Source organism: Mus pahari, chromosome 4 (genome assembly GCF_900095145.1).
Source record: "Mus pahari chromosome 4, PAHARI_EIJ_v1.1, whole genome shotgun sequence".
Classification (NCBI taxonomy): Eukaryota; Metazoa; Chordata; class Mammalia; order Rodentia; family Muridae; genus Mus; species Mus pahari.
Genome location: NC_034593.1, coordinates 93,088,049 through 93,110,494, shown reverse-complemented (window position 1 = coordinate 93,110,494; position 22,446 = coordinate 93,088,049). Strand labels below are relative to the sequence as shown.

General features: G+C 35.5%; 1 protein-coding gene across 2 annotated transcripts in view; it reads right to left on the bottom strand.

The window, feature by feature from the left end:
- Trim33 (tripartite motif containing 33) overlaps window positions 1-22,446 on the bottom strand; it is a 71,643-nt gene that overhangs the window by 14,422 nt on the left and 34,775 nt on the right. For both annotated transcript variants that reach the window (XM_021195792.1, XM_021195793.2), the window contains exons 5-13: window positions 20,119-20,235; window positions 17,071-17,185; window positions 15,601-15,747; window positions 14,928-15,045; window positions 12,806-13,080; window positions 11,861-12,025; window positions 10,272-10,469; window positions 4,311-4,443; window positions 2,482-2,545 (exon numbers count right to left, since the gene is read on the bottom strand). In XM_021195792.1, coding sequence (XP_021051451.1) covers window positions 2,482-2,545; window positions 4,311-4,443; window positions 10,272-10,469; window positions 11,861-12,025; window positions 12,806-13,080; window positions 14,928-15,045; window positions 15,601-15,747; window positions 17,071-17,185; window positions 20,119-20,235 — 1,332 coding nt within the window. The remainder of the gene's footprint in view (window positions 1-2,481; window positions 2,546-4,310; window positions 4,444-10,271; window positions 10,470-11,860; window positions 12,026-12,805; window positions 13,081-14,927; window positions 15,046-15,600; window positions 15,748-17,070; window positions 17,186-20,118; window positions 20,236-22,446) is intronic.

Below are 22,446 nucleotides of genomic sequence, written 5' to 3'. Positions count from 1 at the left end.
AAGAAATATATGAGCTTGTTACTAGCAAAACTCTGCTGCTTTTCTAGCATATGTGTCAAGGGAAGTATTAATCTGTCTTCACTGAAGATTCTTCAAGGAATAACAATGAGGCTCTTTTCTCATTGGCTGTTTAAAACAATATTTATTTTGTATGAGTGTAAGTGTATATGTGTATGAACTACATCCATGCTTAGTGTACATGGAGGCAAAAAGAAAGTCCTAGATCCACTGGAAATGGTGTTCCAGACGGCCGTGAGTCTCCTTGTGGTTGTTGGGAATCACACCCAGGTCCTTTCCAAGGTCAGCAAATGCTCCTAGCAGCCACACCATTTCTCTAAACTTACTGTTTTTTTTAAAAAGAATAAATAAGGTGACATGTATAAAAAGTTTATGGCTCTACTTGGCATATTCCATATTATGTATTTTACCCATTATGATGGTCTGTATATGCTCAACTCAGGGAGTGTCAGGATTAGAAAGTGTGGCCCTGTTGGAGTAGGTGTGTTACGGTGGGTGTGGGTTATAAGNCTCTCATTCTAGCTGCCTGGAAGTCAGTATTCTGCTAGCAGTCTTCAGATGAAGACGTAGAACTCTCAGCTCCTCCTGTACCATGCCTGCCTAGATGCTGCCATATTCCTGCCTTGATGATACTGTACTGAGCCTCTAAACCTGTAAGCCAACTCCAATTAAATGTCCTTTATGAGAGAAAAAAAAAAAAGATGTTTTTTCCTACTTTGATAGATTTACTATACAGGGTGAGATGTCTTGGGGATAAGACTCAAGTATAAACATGAAATGTTCCTTACTATGTATATAGCCGGTAATTTCTATTTTAAATGCACCCAGCAATTTGATCGCAACCTACTACATGAGATCAACTATGGAATTTTCCAAGTGGGGTATCCTCCAAGTGCATACATTTTAGAGCATTTCAAATGTCAGATTAGGGATGCTCAACTTTTTATCTCTTTATAGAAACAGTTTCAATGCTACCACTTAAAACATCTCAAGATTACAACATCAGCCTCACAATGGAAAATTATTTCAGATCTGAGGAGCCTAAAACAAAAGGACAATAAATACCCAGCAAAAAATCTAGTACAAACATTTCAGAATCAATAAAAGCAAAGTGAAGAGTACAGGTACATGGCTAAAGAGGTCTATAAAAATAAAGAGAGCAACAGAAATTCACCACCGAGTGAAGCAACAGGAAGACTAGTATAGCTACTCAGAGCCAAGTTTCCTGTTTTTCTTCTGAAAGCACTGGCTAAAAAGTCAACCAAGTACTTTTAATAGGAACAACATTCAAAAAAAATAATATATATAAATATATATATATATATGTACTTGCAAACCCAAAATTCTCTAAGTTTCATAGTATATTCAGTTATATAAAGTACAGTAAAAAGAATGCCAATATTCATGATATTGAATCTTAAAAACGTATTTCTTAGCTCTAGTTACTGAAAAGGCCTAAGGAAAATATGAACAACTTAATACTTAATAGCTACAAGAACATTAGAAATGTGTTGAAATATATAGATTCATAAAAGTTGTAATAGTTAAAACTCTTAGGTCACTGAAGCTAACTGGGAATCAGCCTATCACGAAAGAATAAAGAAAAATTTTCCTACCTCCCTTAACTTAGTAACTGACAAACTTTTTTCACAGACATGTTCTAAAGTAATAAATGATTATCAAATCAACACTTTTCAACCAGTAAAGGCACTTGCCACCAAGCCAAGCCTCAATTTGATCCCAAGGACGCACATGGTAGAAGAAAACTCAGTCTCCACAAATATCCTTTCATCTACATACACCCATGCACACGCGCGCGCGCTTTTTTGGAGCTCAATGATCAGCCTGCCAGCTTATTCTGAGCTCCAGGTTCACCTCTCAAAAAGTAAGGTAGAGAAGTGAACGAGACATATTATGTCATTCTCTGGCCTCGGACACATGTACTGCCCACATGTATACAAACCACACATACAAACAAAACATGCTCCCAAATGAAGCACACAGTACAACTGATTTACCTTTTACCTAATTAAACCTAAATTCTGATCAAATCTCTCATTCTTATTTGTTAAGACTTTTTAAATTGTATGTGTATATAAAAAGGCGAATTAAATAACAATGAGAAAAATAGAAAAGTCTAGAAGAAGCTCCTCTACATCTGCAAGAAGAAACTACATGGAAATACATTTGCTCACGACACTGTATAGGGCTTATTTAGTATGCATAAATTGGGAACTTTAATAACTGGATTTAAACAAAACAGAATAATTACAAGTAAATGACATTATTCCTGAGATTCATTTCAAATAAGCCAAAGATGGGAACAGAAAAGAATACCAAGGGAAGAAGACTGTGCATAACTAATGTACTGATTGTTGAAGCTAGGTATATGAAAATTAGTTTGAAATTTTTCTTATTAAAAAAAGTTGTAAGTAACATAATACTGAAAAAAAAATTACTCACCTGCCTCGACTGCCAGTACTAGACGTGCTAGGGGGTCTCACAGGTGTGTGAGAATTGGATAAGCCTAAAAAACAGTATCACACACTGAATATCAGAATGTTCAAAACATACAACCCAACTTAGAAATTCTTGTAAACCAAATGAAGTTGGAAAATCAGAGATGGCAAATGTAATCCTTAGTAGACAACCAGTTTCCCTCAGCTGAGTTCAGTCATGACTTTAGAATCCTTTTCCAAAAAATATTGCTCATAAGCAAAAAGGAACCTGGGACAACTGGGACATCATCATGTCATAAAGCCTATGGTAGCCCTGTATTCTTTTTTTAAATTTTTTTTTTAATGTTTCATTATACAGCCCTGAATGGCTTTGACCTCACACTCACCCTCTGCCCGTCTGAGTGCTGAGATTACAGGTGCACACAAATCACCAAGGGTTCATTCTTCTACAATGTCCTGAAAAAATTTTACTAACATTCAATGATGTAATTCAAAAAATGTTAATAAAATACTCCATGGAAAAGCCAATGTTTAAACTAAGCAGCGGTGGCACATGCCTTTAATTCCAGCATCTAGGAGGGTTAGGCTGGTGGATCTCAGAGTTCAGGGCCACCCTAGTCTTCAGAGTGAGGTCAAGGACAGCCAGGGCTACACAGAAAAACCTTGTCTAGAAAACCAAACAAAAACATTCATATTTATATTTGAACTACTTTTTCTCCAGAAATCAGACATTCAGTTTTAGTTAGGAAACAAAACAAAAAAACACATTTAGTTTACATCAAAAAAATACACTAAGAGCTGGATGTAGTTAGTGGCTGACTCTAACCCCAGCACCTTGGAACCTGAGGTAGAGTTTACCTACTTTAGATAGTAAATTCCAGGATAGCCTGGGCTACAATGTGAAACTTAGTTCCAAAAACCCAAAAGAAAAAAAAGGAGAAAAAAGATCTAATCCCAAATGACTGGACTGTTAGCCTGTGTGGCACTGCTCCAATCATGAATCTTGATTGTCTCAGCTGAAAACCCATGAGAGCAGGAACAATCAAAATGAGTTTTGAGGAGAGGACTATACTTTATATTCTAATTGTTAGAAGCAAATTTAAGCTTTTAATTTTAAAATTACAACTTGAAAATTCACATGGTTTTAACTTTGTTAGGCAATTTTTTAAACTTATTTGAGTTAAACTTAAAATCTCAATTCATTATCCATATTGTAAATCACAGGACATAAAAAGTTAATAGACTCCAAACTCACCAAAGAGTGAGTACAGTGTGGCTTGAAGCTTTAAATGTTGTCAAAAGACAGGACATAGTATGTTTAGTAGTATCATATCACTACAGTGAGACAAAGATTGTCAAATCATTTAAACATATATGCATGCAAAATTTGAAAAGTCAATAGCCCTTGAGCAAAGCAAATGCTCCTTCAGAATCCAAGTGGGTCTTATTTAGTCAGCTAAACCCATGAAAAGCTAGGGCTATGCCTTTTAGTCCCTCACTGAATTTTACTTCTGGACACTAGACTGTAAAGTAACTCTTCCTTGAGTCTCCAGCTTGCTAAATGCCCTGCAGATTTTAGACTTGCTAATACCCAATATCACATAATCATTTGAGTCAACTCCTTAATTCCTTGTCCTCGTCCCTCCTACTACATTTTGTGTGTAAAGTGTATACACATATGGCACGTATCTCTACACACCTTCTCCTGCTGTTTTTTTTTTTGTTTTGTTCTCTTTTGTTTTTTACCTGATACAGACGTGAGGAGACAGCCCTCATTCCTCCACCCCTGCGTTAAAGGGTTAAGCAATGAAGCAACATCCCTGTTTGTTTTACCTGAAGATCCAGGTGATAATGCAGAGGGTCCTGGGGAAGGATTCATGGTACTTGTAGGCTGAGGGGGTAGATGACTGCCTGAGATATATCTACTCAGTAGATTATCTAAACTACTTGAGCCAGCATCTTCCAACTAGAGAAAGATAAAAATAAATTTGCTTTTATTAAACTGATGACGAATGAATTAATGTCAATGTCTGTACTCACTTTAATATAAACTAACAGATTATTCAGTATCAAGTTCAACCTAACTGTTGCTTCCTTAGGCTATTCTGAGAACTCACACAGTATAAGTTTATGTGACTGATCTTGTAATTTATATTATATGATATATCTAGCTACTAAGACAAATTTAGTAATCCACCAAGCCCTGTCTGACCAACTACAAAAACAGCTCTCACACACTAACATTACACTTCAATTCCTTTTCTCAAAATTGCTGGAGACCTTTGTCCTCAGTCTTCCTCCCCTCCTATTTTATCATCCCATCAGAATCATTCACACAAGGAGAAACACATGTCAAACCCCAACTTTAAACTTATCAGCATCCAGCTTGACAAAGGTGCATCACTGTACACACAAGAAAAGGCCAGAAAATTTGAACTCATTTCATCTGAGAGGCAGTACGATAACATCAGAGGATAGAGCAGGACAATTTTGAAACATGCCCCCCCAACCCAACAAACAAACAAAAATAACATCAGATTCCTGTCTTAAAATAAGCCATCTTCCTGCAGAATGTGATGCTTATGTGAGAAAGTATTCACATGAGAAGTAAAAAGACAATAAGTGTTGAAAGTATCTTAAAACCCACACTATTCCTAAGAAACTGTCAACTTAATATTACTAGTTAATCTTCTGTTTATTCCCACAATTGCTCACTGTTTCAACCTGTTCTTCAGACATAGATCAAAGTATATCTTATGTAAACCTATTTTTTGACAAAACTGCATTTTGGAGAAAAGGGAATATAAACCAAAGCAGAACTGGAAACTAAAATGGAGCACGTCAAAACTACAGACAGGGTAGGATCCTCTTCAAAAGCAAAAACAATTTCTCATTCCCCTAAAAAAAATAAAAAATAAACCCTCAAGCTAGTGACAAGTGAGGCTGAGGGTTAGAAGGCTGAATTAATCAGAATAAAAAGTAATGGTAGTTCTGTCTATACACCCTTTGCTCACAGATCCTGGTTAAACATCCATTTGTAAGCTCTACTACAGAATACTTAAGCCGTAACTCTCAAGTTAACTAGAAATAATCACTTAAGATGGAGATCTTTTTACTGTCTTTATTTCATAAAGATTTACTAGTAATATTTTAACATGTATGAGTGTTTTGCCTGTGTTTATATACAGCATGTGTGTGCCTGCAGAGGTCAGATGAAGGCACTGGATTTCTGAAAGTAGAGTTATAGGCAGTGATGAGCCACCATGTGGATGTTGAAAACTGACCTTGAGTCCTCTGTAAGGGTAGCAAATATGGAACCATCTATCCTGCCCAAGAAAAGAGTGCTGCATACCACATAAAAACAAATAGGGAATCTGGGCATGGTGCCGCATGCCTTTAATCCCAGCACTTGGGAGGCAGAGGCAGACAGATTTCTGAGTTTGAGGCCAGCCTGGTCTACAGAGTTAGTTCCAGGACAGCCAGGGCTACACAGAGAAACCCTGTCTCCAAAAACCAAAACCAAAACCAAAACAAAAAAAAAACAAACAAAAAACAACAACAACAACAAAAAAACCTCACAAATAGGGAAAATGATAACCCTATTCAACTCCTTCAATACCCACCTTTAATATTCTCTACCTGTAACTTTGTTTTCCAATTAAATAGATGGCCCTGAAGTTGAAAACCATTGGTCTATAAGCTTTTTTGTGTGTAAGTTACTTCTCTAAGATAAAAATAAACCTGAATAGGACAAAACAAATGAACAAGAAAACAAACAAACAAAAGAGAAGCAAGAAAAAAAACCTTAAGAAACATATGCAGATGGAGAGGTACATATATTCACACCACTGAAACAATTTAATGGGAAACATTAAAGTGTGAAGAATTCTGGCTTCAATTTACCACCTCCTATTACCTTCTCATGAAAGCAAACTAATTTTTCAAGGATTTTCACTTTAGCATCACTAAGATGGCTCAGCCAGCAGAAGCACGTGCTGCACATTCTCCATTTACTTCCCAGAACCCACACTAAGATGGGTGAAGAGAAATGTGACACCACAAATTTTACCTCTGGCTCCCATGTAACTGTATAGTGTGCATACATACACATCGTGCACAGTAATTTTTATATCCTCACTTTATTATTTTCTAGCTATCTTAATTATCAAGATAACAGCATCTTAGTAAGAAGGCTATACACAACAGTAATTCCTAACCAACTCCATTTTGCCTCTCTTCTGTACTTTATGATCTCAGTCGTGCCTTTTTATATTTTCAAACCACTGCTGATACTATTTTCACATCTAAAACAAAATCATTATGCTGACCAACAAACCACACAACTTATTCATGAACTTAAGTAAGATTATTTTCTAGATTGTTCAAAAATACAAAAATTTACATTTTGTATTAAACTTACTATTTGTACTATTCATTTACTTTGATTTATATTAATGCTATATTTTCTATGTGAAATCTTAATCTAATGTCAGTTCCATTACATAATTTATTGGAATATCATTATAAATGGGATAGCCACAGAACAAAGCAGTATTTTAGAACACATGACTATTCTGGGCTTTTTAAACTATTCTCTATTCTATTGCTTAATGATGCCACTCACAACACAAAGCCATCATTCATGCCTGTGATGTTGCCGATTACACAAACCTGCAATAGAGCAAATTACGTAAAAGTTCAACAATTGTACACAGAACATAAAATCTGATCATGAAAATAATAACTGATATTGGTGTGTGTGTGTGTGTGTGTGTGTGTGTGTGTGTGTGTGTGTGTGTGTACTATATTTCTTGTTGCTATTTTTCAGTCACTGTACGACAACTTTATAACCTGGTATGATGGTGCAAGCCTTTATTCCCAGAACTTAGGGGAGAGAGGCAGATGAGTCTAAATGGGGAGGACAACTTGTTCCACATGGTGAGTTCCAGGTCAGCCAGGGCTATAAATTGAGAATCTGTCTTAGGGAGGGAGGGAAGGAGGGAGGTGGGGAAGGAGGAAGGGAAGGAGGGAGTTTAGTTGGTTCCTTGAACATGCTACATAAGGACTATACCACTGAGCCACATGCCTCACCATCTATGTTATGGCAGCAGCTTCATAAACATAAAAGTTTAACCATACTAAGGGAAGTCCCATGCCCATCAGTAGATGGCCAACACAATGGTATGACATTTTTGGAGGATTATTTTTTTTCTTTTTTGATATCATGTTTTGTCTGAGTTTTTTTTAAAAAAACAAAACAAAAAACAAAAAACTTTGAGCCGGGCGTGTTGGTGCACACCTTTAATCCCAGTACTTGGGAGGCAGAGGCAGGCGGATTTCTGAGTTCGAGGCCAGCCTGGTCTACAGAATGAGTTCCAGGACAGCCAGGAATATACAGACAAACCTGTCTCGAAAAACAAAAACAAAAACAAACAAACAAAAAAACCTTTAAGGTCTTTTGCTAATATATTATGGTTACCAATTTTGTTTCTATGGGATTTGTTTCTGTGGTGTGACTATGTGTGCTTGTCCATCTATATGCATTTTTGTTTATTCCTTGGTTCTTTTTCTGTTTTGTTTTGGTTTCCCTGTCCATTTGTTTTGTCCTATTCAGGTTTATTTCTACCTTATCTTAGAGAAATAACTTACCAGTGGTTCTCAAACTGTGGGCTGTGAGCCCTTTGGGGGTTAAATGGCATTTCATAATGGTTGTCTATCACATATTCTGGATATCAGGTATTTAAATTAAGAATCTTAACTAGCAAAATTTCAGTTATGGTTGGGGGTCAGAACCACATGAGGAGGTGTATTAAAAGGTAGCAAGTTACGAAGGGGTAGAACCACTATTATAGACAGAAGCTCATATTACTATTATTTCCTTACAGGCAAAAAGTAGAAATTGAAATAGCTATCAACTAATACATGAACACACTGCCACAGATACAAAGTCAGAAACAGGTTTGGGGTGCATGCCTGTAATCCTACCATGTGAGACAGTGAGGTAGAAAATTAATTTGAACCAGCCTGAGCTACACAGTGGATTCTAGACCAGACTACACTTCAAGACCCTATCTTCAAAAGAAGAAAAAAGAAAGAGAACTCTATACAATGAAATATTATTCAGCCATAGAAGTAATTAAGTTATAACAGACATACCTATACACTAAGTGAAGAAAGGGCAAGCATAAAAGGCCACATATTTTACGTACAAAAAAGAAAAAAATGTCCAGAGTAAGACACGGGAGTCAGAATAGAAGAAAATAGAAAAGGATGCCAATGTTATATTTTTGAAACCATGAAAACACGGAGAATTAGGGGTGATAGCAGAACAATCTGGCAAACATACGAGAAACTACGACAAAACTAACTTTTCATGTAATCTCTAACCATCTTTTTGGTGTTGCTATAATGAAGAGTGTAAATTTGCAAGCAACAGTATGAATCAACTTCCAATTACTACCTGCATAAGAAAACGACTCACCACTTTTTCCTTATAAATAGCAGTAGTACATATTCTACCAAGTGATTTCAAGCATCAAAACATGTTGTCCAAGAAAGCAATTTGCTAATTATAAGGTAACTTACAAATACAACTTCTTAACTTACATTCCAACAATTATTCTATTCTATAGTCTAATATTCTCAGCACTATTACCATTCCCTTAGCAAAAAGAGAGGGGAAAATATCAAGAAACTGTAATAGAGTAAAAGAATCACAAGAAGTCAGTGGTTTCAAATAACTCAAGTTATAAAAACATCCTTTAAAACTCTCACAAAGGGGCTGAAGAGATGGCTCAGTGGTTAAAAGCACTGACTGTTCTTTTGAAGGTCCTGAGTTCAAGGTCCCAGGAACCACATGGTGGCTCACAACCATCCGTAATGAGATCTGACGCCCTTTTCTGGTGTGTCTAAAGACAGCTACAATGTACTTACATCTAATAATAAAAAAATCTTCAAAAAAAAAAAACTCTCACAAAGGCAAGTCTTGGTGGCACATGGCTTCTAACCTACCTCAGGAGGCAGAAAGAGGATCTCAGTGACATTACAGCCAGGGATATGTAAAAACCTATCTCAGCAAAACAAAACAAGACTGTCCAACTATTTTAGCAACTTTACTGTTCCTTGCTGCCATGGAGACCTCCAACTCTAATAAGGGAAAATAACAGTAGAATCCTCAAGACTTTATTTATATTTAAGAAAATAATTTTAATGCAAGTAAACCGGAAATGTCAAAAGACATGGAAGACACATTATTAGGAAAACGTCTCAACTTTAAGAAATGAGAAAACCTCAGAAGCACTTTGCAATTCATTTTCTTCTTCATCATTATTTGTTCCCTTTCAGTATTCGTTCCAAAGTGCCTGATATTTAAACACAGCCATTCTCTACCCAAGTGCTTTATATGAGTGGACTATCCTGACTTATGGATCAAAAATAAGAGTAATAAAAAGATGAGAACCCATTTTGGTCCTGGGTCTCTTTTAGGCTACAAATTCTTATAATGCGTATTATTTGACTGAGGCCTGCTTTTGGAATGTGCTAAAAAGTATGGAGAATTAGCATATCAACAAAGCTAATTTTGGTCTATTATTATACCTGTTTAGATACTCTTTACATGTATTCAGTATCTTCTAACTTTAAAACAGGCACAGAAACTTTAAATTTTACATATGTATCCTTTACTCTTCAGAAGGATCAAGGAAATATGGGTCCTGAAACTAAACAAAATCTGAAACACATATCTTCTTCAATAAGTATGAGATTTTAAATGATTTGCTTAGCTTAAATACAAACCTGTATAGGTGGAATATCTGGCAACGATGGAAGGTTTTCTGGATTGGTGACTGAGGGTATTAATTCTATTGCTGTAACAGACGGGCTGGTGGGACCTCGATTTGCATTTGCCATAGTTGCTGTGGTAGGGCTTGTTGGGTTGATTGGGTTGTGTGCTGACACAACAGGAAACGGTCCAGCATGTCCTGGATTTGAATGCTGTTTAGAAAAGAAGGTACTATTATTATGTGCTCTGTCAGCATCTCTGAACCATACCTTAGCAACAATTATAACTATTTTTAGTGTGTACTTTCCAAACTAAAAGTACCTGCAACTGACAAAGTAGGGCCTCTCATATGCAAGAGAATAGTTTAAACTAGTCTTCATTTTTCACTCCTTTTTATGTACTATCTAAAGAAAAACAGATTTGCAAATAATTGTTAATCTGTCAACCTACTGATATGATCTTCAGAATAAGGATGTATGAAGATGTAGAAGCCATCAAGTTTACAAACAGCAGGACACAGAAAGCAGTTTTGAAGATATTCCTCTCTGATTCTTTATTCTTTTAGCAAATTAAAAAAAGAACTACAAAATGTAACTTGATATGGTAGAAATTCATGAGTTTCAGAAAGGAACTATGACATTGATTTCTAGCTCTACTATTATGCAGTCCTAAACAGTGACATAATCTTACATAGTAACCCTGAATTATGGATAAATGATCCCATTCTGATTTCATTAAGAGAAGTATTACAAGGATTAAGGTCATACATATTTAAGGTCTTTTGGAAATATTTTTGACCTGCCATGTGGTCCTCTGGAAGAGTAGCAAGTAACAAGTGCATTAATCACCATTTCTCCATTCCTATATAGTTGGCCTTTGAGACAAAGTCTACTATAGCCTAGGCTGACCTTGAATTTTCTATAAAGCTAAGGATAACCTTGAACTTTAGATCTCCTACCTCTACCTCTCTAGCATTGGAATAACAATTAAAGCCACTAAACCTGACATAATTTACATCATCAACACCATCACCACCACCACCACCACCACCACCACCACCACCACCACCACCACCACCACCAGAATCATCTTGGGAGTTTCTTGGCAGTAATAGATCAAACCCAGAATTTCAACCATTTTACAACAGACCTACACCCTAACACACAGTAATTCATAAGATTAGGCACATCTAAAAAGAATAACACCTGAGTATAGGAAAGAAAATATATAAAAACACAGATACACACACAGTTAACCTTATTAAAAAATTCTTTGTTATCAAGATCAAAATGTCATGTTTAAAAGCATATTAACTGTATCAGGAAAACTCTAACCTTGATTTTAAGAATTATCATTTGTGACTAAATGTTCCTTGACTTTTCACTCTATTAATAAGTTTAGATAAACCAGAGTATCTTAATCCATATTATAAGTTTAAAGAGACAAATTTTCATGGGAATGTACATTTTTCTGGGCAAGCAGATATATGTAAAACATCAAATTATCATAAATATCAAAGACCCTCATCAACAACTCTAATTATAAAAAATGATCTTTTAGTTTTAAAATTGTATGATTCTTACAAATGTAACTCTAGGCATACTTGTCTTTGGAGATGTGGCTGCATCATGGAATACTGAGGGGCACTGTGCCTGGGGATCCCTGGTATTCTGGCAGCATTCTGAGCCAGTCTCATTTGATGGGCTTGAAACGCTCCACAGTTCATGTTGCCTCTCTGCATTGTTTGCACACTGATCAATCTTGGAGGCTGTAAAAAGTAGACATTTTAATTCATATAGTAGTTCCTTTTTTTTTTGGCTTTTGAGGCAGGGTTTCTCTTTGTAGCCATGGCTGTCCTTGACCTCACTACGTAGACCAGGCTATTCTCAAACTCAGAGATCCACTTTCCTCTGCCTCCCAAGTGGTGATGGGAGGCAAACTCCACCATGCCCAGCTGATACAATATTTCTATAAATTTATTGTTCAAATCATAAAATGTTAAAGTAACAGTCATTCAGTTAGAACAGAAAGGTATAAATATTAAGTAGTATTAGGAGTACACTATTAGGCCATATTCTCTTTCCAAACCCATTACTTACAGAACTGATAATTACTATAAAAAGTCACTCAAATTTTTTTCTATCTACCTTTTCTGGGTGGGAGGGAGGGAAATGGAGGTAACATTACCTCATCTTGTGCGGAGCTAACAATGCTAACAATATTGATTGTGATGCAGCATATAAACAACACCAAAGGAAAGGATAATTTCAGCCAATGCCTAACGCAGCAAAGCTTACAAACAATCTGGTTCTTTGGCTCACAACTCTGTGTGTGTGTGTGTGGGGGGGGGGGGCAGCATATAACATATCAAGGGGCAAAATGTCATTGCTTCCCATGATCTTACTTAATACCATTATTCTTTAAACTCCCCCATATTTCTGACCTTTGAACTTCACCTAGTAACTCGTATGGTGTAATTCATGTGCAGAGAAGTAAGTATAGACTTGTGGTCATCTCAATGTCTGTAATGGAAGAGCACAATGCTTACCTGTTGCTGTAACATCTGTGGGGCTGCTTGCCTAGGATGCTGCTGTGTTGTTGTTGTTGTTGTTGGTACAGGGGCTGGTGGTTGCTGCAGTCTCATCTGTTGTAACTGCTGATGTTTCTGTGCATACACTTGTTGCTGCATGTGCTGGAGTCGAAGCTGTGCTAAATTAATCTGTCCAGGGGTTTTACTAATGTGGTTTGTCCCTGGAGGAACTTGCCCAACTACAACATTAGGAGTATAACCAGGAGCTGGCTTACTCTCTATTACTAGATTACCTGAGGGTTTAAAAAAATAAGAAGGATTTACAAATAATCAACTAAATTGCCCACTTCAAAGATGAATCACTATCTTTTCCTCCTTCTGACAATTAGCGCCTCAGAGCATCCAACAGTACATCACAAATTAGAGCTAGGTTTGATGATGCTAATCAGAAGCCCCTTGAACCCTCCCACAGATAAGTTCATTATTGAGAATACACTATCTATTCTTAGACCTGTGTGGATGTGGTATATATATGCATGTACATGTTTTTGGAAGGGGGCGTGGATGGTTGTGGGCATGCACAACAGTGCACATGTGCAGGTCAGAGGACAACCTTTGGATGTCAGTCCTCACCTTTCCAGCTAGTTTGAGGCACGGTGTCTTTGCTGCTGCATAACCCAGGCTAGCTGGCTGGAGACTGAAAGAGACATTATTAGAGGAAGGATCCAGTCAGTCTGAACCAATTCTTCCATGACAAAGACTCCAGGATATATTTATGATTGTTGCTATACTGATTCTATTCTATACTTATTCTTTTTCTCTTTGTAACTTCCTTTCTTTTCTTTCCTTTTTTCATTCCGTCCTTCCTTCCTTCCTTTCTAAATGTGTACAGGTGTTTTGACTATATATATCTGTGCACCAACCACTGTATGCCTGCTTACCCAAAGAGATCAGAAGAGGCTACCAGATCCCTTGGAATTGGAGTTGTGAGCTGCCATGTGGGTGCTGAGAATTAAATCTGGGTCCTCTAAAGGGTAGCCAGTACCACTGAGCGATCCCCATCTGCTTTTGAATTGCCAATGTTAAGGGTGAAGTAATACCCAACTACCAAATAATTTTCTGTGGAAATTCTGAACACTTTAAATAATTTATACCTTTAAACTAGTTATTTTCCATCCTTTTTATAGTCATTTTCTTTGAGGTAATATTGGCTGGCCACAAAGAAAAAATCTTGTTGTAATTTTTGTAAAAAACTTTTTGAAAATGCAGTATAAAATGAAATACACACATATTCACACACTCACATTCATTCGTCCCTCCACCCCCTTCTCTCTTCTAGTAAGCCAAACAATAGTGATTTTCTAGTGTTACATCTAAAGTCAAAATTGAGTATCTTTTTTCTGTTTGCCCAAAGAATATGTTATTTTAAACAGTAAAATTCCAATCTCAAGGGCGTGATTACTTTGCAAGTGGAAATATTCAAATGGATGGGAGACTTCATTCTGAGTCATACTGTTTCATTTCATTTTACTGTAAGAGAAGGGGTCTTACAAATGCATAGGCTCAAGGAAACCGCCTGTCTCAGTCTCCTTAGTAGCTAAAATTATAAAAGTCACTTGCTTGGCTTTTTGTTTACTCTCCAACTTTCACCCATCGTCTTTAGTTCAACAATATGGAGAAACAAAAGCAAAATCTATTTTGTTACCCAGTGAAAAAGAGTTCCTTTTGTCTAACATTCCTTGGAATGTGGTTATAACACTTAGTAAACTCAAGTTCCTTCGCCATTGAACCATATGATATAATTAAACTCCTAAATATCTAAATAATTATTCAGAGAACAATCATTTACTAAGCCAATATTAATTTTGAAAAAGAATGGGTAGAAATGGATCCCATGGAAAAGCACTCCACCAGGACTGAGGAGTTAAGTAGAAAGCATGGTTAGCATGCTGGAGGACAGGGTTCAAGCCCCAGCACTAAGACCTAAAAAACAGCCTAGACCTAAAGAGAGTTTCCAATACCTAACACATTTCTTACATCATTCACATCTTATAGTTTAAAAACTGTATCAAGAATCTGCTAAAATGGTTTCTCCTTTCAACTTTATAGTCCAAATCATATCCATGAAATAAGTTCTCACCTAAATTCACTACATTTTTGGCCCAGAAGGTGGGATCACAATGGAAACGAATTGCTCCATTGGCAGCAGGAACAGGATCACATCGTGCTTTCAAAATATGACGTAACTGAAAAGTAATCTTCAAGGGAAAAAAATTCACCTTAGTATTAAATTTAAATGTTAATTGAAAAAGCATACTAGAGACATTTTTTTAAGTTCATAAAGCCCCAGATATCACAGAAGACAGTGTCAACGTCTAAATTAGCAAGCACATGAAAAGCACATACTTGAATTTTTGCCACTTTTGATAATAAACTGCACTAAGATACTAAGTATCCTCAAAAGACTACATATGGCATAAGAGTCCAGGAAAATGACAGAAATACAATTAATCAAAAGTAAGTGCGAACAACAGAAAGATAAAAAATTTCCAGCTCTGAGTCAGAGAATTGATATGAAATTCAGGTTAACCTTGAACTCTTGTGTCAATCCAATTCCAAGTGCAGGCTGGAATTATAGTTATATACTATTATGATCAGCTTTTCTGAATCTATATATAAAAATGGTTACATTTGCCAAAATAAATATTTATCCTTTGAAAAGGTTCTTATATTTACAATATACACATTTTACACTTGTAAATAATTCATCCATTGGGTAAAAAATAAATTAGATAATAAAAAAAAAGTCTCACCAGACGCTTGCTATAAAGTAGTGCCGTGCTGCTGCCACTTGCAATGGCCCAGTTTGTAAAGTTCATAACATGCTTCACCTGCCGGGAGAGGCCTGTGATGTCATTCTGCTGCTGTAGTAACTTCATCTGTCTTTCTTTTGTAACATTCTGAAATAGAACAATAGCTTCACTGAAGAATTAAAAAAAAAAAATTCACATATACAAGCACCCCTATCTACTGCAAAAACCTATAATTATTAAATGACTCCATAATCAATCAGAGGGAAAGCAACTAAGAAAATGTTCAAGACTTTTATTCTCACCACTGTTTTTCAATGCAAGATGTGTTTAAAATTAAGTCATTGTGCTCATAAGATTCTTTCATTTGCATGTAATTATGAGTCTCATATCTTTAAAGGGGTCTATGAATAAATAGAATATAAAAAACTCTATGAACAATCTAAGGTTAATGGAAATTATTCGACTACATACTTTAAAGTTACAACTTTTCAGTGGCACATAATGTATACCCTCAATATCATATAAACCTACATAAGAGCATAAAATTTTCAAATAAGAATGTTTACCTTTTAAAAACCTTAACTGCTATAAAATTCACATTTGAAATTTTCTGAGAATATATCAAACTGCAGTAAAGATTTAATCAAAACTTGACTTGGGGCTGTCAGTGGTGGCACATGCCTTTAATCCCAACACAGGAGATCCCAGGCAAACAGATCTCTGAATTTGAGGCCATCCTGGTCTACATACAGAATGAGTTTCAGAATATTCAGGGCTATACAGAGAAACCCTGACTTGAATTTAAAAAAAAAAAAAAAAAAAGCCTAAAACCTTCATTTCATTTAGATTTCAAAACTACACAAGAGCCTGAGAAACTATTCACATACTAATTTCAAAATATGAAACATAATAAATAATGCTGAATTAATTAAGGTTTATATAATTCAAAATGTGGAACATTTTTGACCAATTACAGAAATACACAAATCGTTCAATCACAAGCTCAAATGCATTTATATAAAGAATTTAAACTGAGGCCTCTTGCTAGAAAGGAAATAATTCTAAGAGCTTGCTTTATCTTCATTTACATCATGTTTTAGTAAAATAATTCTTTCCTAAGATGGTATCACTATTACCAAGTTATATGGCTTTAAAACAAACAAACAAACAAAGTGTTGGATGTCAGGCATATGTCAGGCACGGTGTACACACCTTTAATTCCAGCACTGGGGACAGATAGGTTCTATAGGTTCAAGACTAGCATGACGATTTCCAAGCCAACCAGTGTTATTAAAATGAACTACAAAGTAATTAAATATAAATTCTCATTCTGAATAGAAAATTAACACACACACAAAAAGACATTTTCTATTTTACTTTATTTCCAAACCATTTAAGAGCACTTTAAAAAAACATTGAGAACAGCTGAAGAACAGGAGAAGCATTTTTAATTTTTGCTTTAAACCATACCTCTAGCTGTTGTAAGAGAGATTTTCCTTTCTTATTAATTTCATTGATAAGGGTGAAGATGGCCACTTTAATTTCCTGTTCTACGCGTTTGTTAGTCTCATTTACTTCTTTAATCCTGAATAAGAGAAATGTACCATTAGGTCATCAACTCAACCTATGTCTGAATCAACAGATACAGAAATTCACCCAACTAGACACTTTATACAAAGTAAAGTTAAAATTTGTCAAAGTGCATGACTTAGGTTTTAACAGACGTAACTACTTTATCACATCTAAAGAAGTCATACGAAGACTGAATTCAATATTTAATAATTTAAATTAAGCTCACGAAGCCCAGTTTGTTCATCTGTAGAACAATTTCAAACTGCTATAGCATGAATATGATGTACAAATATCTAGCACTACTGACTTAAGTGTTAAATTTACTACATTTAGTCTGATTAATCCTTTTTGAATTCCATTTAAAAATACTTCTGCCAACAAAAGAATAACATCGGAATCAATAGGTGACCTTTCAAAAAACAAGTATTTAAAAAGCAACATCTATTTTACTTCAAATGTTATCTCTTCAAATGGGGGTTCTAATTAAGTTTGTTTCATAATTTCCTCTCAAACTGGCTTTACATTGCTGATGGTAAAAACACATTTTAAATAATTGGAGGTTGAGGGAATGCCTGCTAGCAGTGACCCAGGGCTTCTTTTCTTGCTAAGAAATGTGTTGTATTTCCAAAGATTCTGAAACTCTCAATCCATTTTTAATAGTGGCTAAATGTTTTAGAAATAAATATCTCCACCTACTACAATTACATGTATTGTAGTTTCAGTTACAACTATAAAGTGCTGGATTACTTTCATATTTATAAAATGAGAAGCAGGCAATCTCACTAAGTAAAATGTCAAAACTATCCATAGTATGTAGCCTTCATCTTTTCTAATTTTGTATAAACTGCCTTTCATTACCCAAATACATAGACAAGCAATCTTAATACTCTCAGCAATATAATAGTTTTTCCTCCTTTGACTGTATATCATGGCTTGTTTAGACTTATTTGCAAATTATATTTAATTCTGTCCTTATTAAAGTAAATAGAAAATAAAAAATAATGCTACTAATCACTAGTAATATGCAAACTTCCAACATAAGATATACAGACATCCAACATCAAAAAACCTAACCAAAAAACAGAAGTCATAAAGCACACTAGAAAGAGACCAGTCTCAGACTTACTGTACTTGAAAACATATACACTAAAAACTAATGGGAGGAGGGCAGCTAGACACAGCTCGGAGGTTAAGAGCTTTTGCAGAGGACCCAGGTTCAATTCCTAGAACCCAAATGGCAACTCACAAGTATTTGTGAAATTGAAGAGATCCAACTTCTCATTCTGGTCTCTTCAAGCACCAGGCATTCAGTGTGCACATATATACACACAGGCAAACACCCACACGAATAAAATAAAATTTCTAAATTAAAAAAGAAAATAATGTGGGCTGGAAAGATTGCTCTGTACTTAAGAGTACTTAATACTCTTGCAGAGGACCTGGATTCGTTGCTAGCACCCACCAAGATGGATTCTGGGTAACAATTCTGGATCCTCTGGAAGGACAGTAAGTAAATACTGCTGAACCATCTCTCCCATCTTGCCTTTTATTTTCTTTTAGTCCCACTAAAGATGAATATTTCCATTATACATAAACTATTATTTTCCTTCATTCAAATACTTAATACCTTTGTACATCTTCTTATGTGTCATTTTAACAATCACAAACTAATAGATTTTACTATTCAAGACAAAGCTTCAATGTTGAGTTTACACAATAAATACAATCTAACCCTATTCATACTTTTAGCAATTTCCAGGTTAAAGTATGCCTGTCAAAAATTGTAACCTAATAAACAGGCCCTCTTTAGAAATTCTTACCACTCATCCTATAAATAATCTTGTTTGCTTATAAGTGTATCTAAACAGAATAGTGATAAAATAATGAGGGCTAGAGAGTTGGCCCAGTGATTAAGACCACATATTCTTGCAAAGGACCCAGGATTGATTCCCCACACCTACATGGAGGCTCACCACTTCCTTAGGCACTAGAAATGCATGTGGTAAACAGACATGCTACAGACAAAGCACTCATAAACACAAAGTGAATCTTTAAAAAAAAAAAAAAAGAACATCTTTAAAAATAATTATAATGAGGATGATGGTAATAGTAGCTAAGTATGTAGGACACCAAATCTGTATTATATATATTCATCTTAACATAATACTGCTACTGAAATAAGTAGTTCTGAATGCTTGTTTGATAATATATTTGTTCATTACTGGGTTTTCTGTTGTTTTGAGTGCGTACCCATGCGTGCATGTTTTACATCTGTGCGTGCGCAAGCGGCATGTGTGTGTGTGTGTGTGTGTGTAAGCACAGAGGAGGGGCCAGATAAAGATGTTGGAAGCCGTGCTCTATAACTTTCCTCTTATTTCCATGAGATGGTCTCACACTAAGCCTAAGCTAGGCTGGTGTGCAGCAAATCCCAGTCATCCTTCTGTCTTAACACTGCATCTTCTACACAATCTCTGCTTTTAATTTTGTAATTCTGTCCCCTCCAATATTAACTCATTTTCCAAGTTCAAAGAATATATACATTGAAGTCTTATTAATTATAAAAGGTCAAAGATGTCCAGCCATGGTGGTGAATGACTTTAATCCCAGCACTCCAGATGCAGGTACATCTCTTGAGTTTGAGACCAGCTTAGTTTACAAAATGACTTCTAAGACAGTCAAGGCTACACAGAAGAACCCTGTCTCAAACAAACAAACAAACAAACAAACAAACAAGGCAGAAGATCAAAGACATATCCTAAAATTTTTATACTTTTTTGTAAACTTGTTTAGTTAATAAATACACCAACTTCAAATTGTATCATTTTATCTATTAAAAATTGTGTCTTCTACGTATGTCTAATGTAGTAAGAAAGTAACTTTAATTTGGATGAATTCTTTCTTAACAAACTTTAAAACAAAATTATATTTTTTATGCAAAAGGCTTACCTATTCTGCACTTGTGTAGCTGCAAAATGAACATAATTCTTCTTTTCAAGAAGCTTAGCCAACAGATTTTCAATTGCACCTTTCTGATTTTGAAAAGCTTCTTCTAAAAACTGATACCTTAAAACAAACAAATAAACTATATTTGAAACCGAAACTTTATAATTAAGACCTAGGAAGTGAGTTACATGAGACAACCTTGAAATAACTATCTGCTGGTCACCTGTCTAGTACTACAACAGCCATTTAATGCCACCTGCCTGAAACAGCCATTATGAAAGAAAAATTTCCTCAGAAAACTGTAAGTGCTCTGACTTACATCAGAAGTTTTAACTGAAGATTCTATTTTTTTTAAACCTGTATAAGATACATACAATTTAAGTTTCAAAATACAACATACTATAATACAAAATACCATCAAAATTACTAAAGTCCCAAACACTGCTACCAGTCTAATGTATATAAACTCAGAGACTGAGTTCTGTAAATCAAATTCATGTTCTAAGCAAATACTATAAAATTTATGTACTCCCACAAACCTAATTAAGCATTTTAAAAATAGATCTATAGTCACAATGCACATGCAAGTTGCATCTAGTTTTATTACCTGCTATGTTTCATGAGGCTTTCTAAAGGAATTCTATCAAATAAAGATACCAATGTAGCTTTACTCTAACAATGTCAATAGTTGATATGTGCTCAAATTTTCTAATTATAATGCTAGAAATTTAGATTTAATACTAAAGTCCAGAGCCCTTGGCTACCAGATACTAGAATAATAGATTTCATTTTATAAATTATTCATTAAATCAACAAATTTCTAGTTTCTTCTGCATACTTGTCTCTTTGTTGTTCAGTGTACTTTCTATGTAAGTAAAAAGACCCCTATGGCTCAAATTATAGTAATACTTACACACAAATATGCATTGATACCACACTGTGATGAGATATAATCTGTACCAAAAATGTAATGTCTAAAAAATGGCTTTGAGACCTAGGAAAGTTTCACAGAGAAATCCTAACAGTTGAATGTTTAGTACATTACCTACTGAAATTTCAACAGGATCAAAGAATATTCAAATGTCAAAATATGAGACAAAACCTAATTTAAAATAAACTAAATATTAAGGGCCAGGTATAGCATGAGAACTACACAGAGAAAGCCTATCTCTAAAAACAAAATAAACAACCAAACAAAAGAAGCATGGAAGTTCACCTGAAGGACAATCTTGAAATGTTAATTGGAAACCACTATAACTACTCCAAGTACAGACATTATCAAGACAGAATAAACCTAGTACACAATTTCAAAAAAAAAAAAAAAAAAGCAGCTAGTGCCAATATATTCTCTGCGCATCAACCCTGGTACGGACTATTTAAAAGGTGACTGGGTCAGGAAGACTAACAAGGAGGAACACTTGAAAGAAGTAATGCCACCACCTCAACAGTCCATGGTATGGTCTTAGCTTCCAACGCATCAAACAGCCCCAACAGTCAAACTCAGTGATTGCTCTTGCTCATGTTTCCCCACTTTACTATGGTTCCCCATCACCAACACATTTCTATGTAGAAAGAGTCAACTGTACCATGCCTTCATGGAATCACCATCTTACTGTCATGGTTTGGTTAAGAGACTTGTTGCAGGCAGGTCAAGTGTAATAATACACTATATTAACAGTACTAAGAGTGATTTAAATGCAATGGTGAATATATGTGCTCAATAGAGGCTCACTAATAAACTCATGAAAGTTTCTAAAGGCTTGTCCAAATGGCTGAATTCTTAGAAATAGCCTGCCGAGTATGGTATTTCACAGATAAAAAATTGCTTCCATCACTTATCCTAAAACCTAAATAAAAAGCCCAGGATTTATTTGATCCTTTTTTGGATTTTAAAAGATGTCTATTTTATATATGGGACTATCATTAGCACCTTAACACTAGTAAAATTTCCAGCAGGCTAGGAGGTGTCAGAGCAAGTAAAAGCACTACATCTGTAGTCCCACACACCTACAGTGAGATGAGACAGAGATAGAACTGACAATGGAACCGGTCAGTGGTGGCACACGCCTTTAATCCCAGCATTTGGGAGGCAGAGGCAGGTGGATTTCTGAGTTTGACGCCAACCTGGTCTACAGAGTGAGTTCCAGGACAGCCAGGGCTACACAGAGAAACCCCGTCTCAAAAAACATTAAAAAAAAAAAAAAAAGAACTGACAATGGGCTTATAGGCCAAACAGCGTAGAATATGTAGTGCAGTGCAGAAAGAAGAGACCTTTGTCCCAGAAACAAAGCGGAAAGAACGAACTAGTGAAACATTGTTCTGACCTCCAAA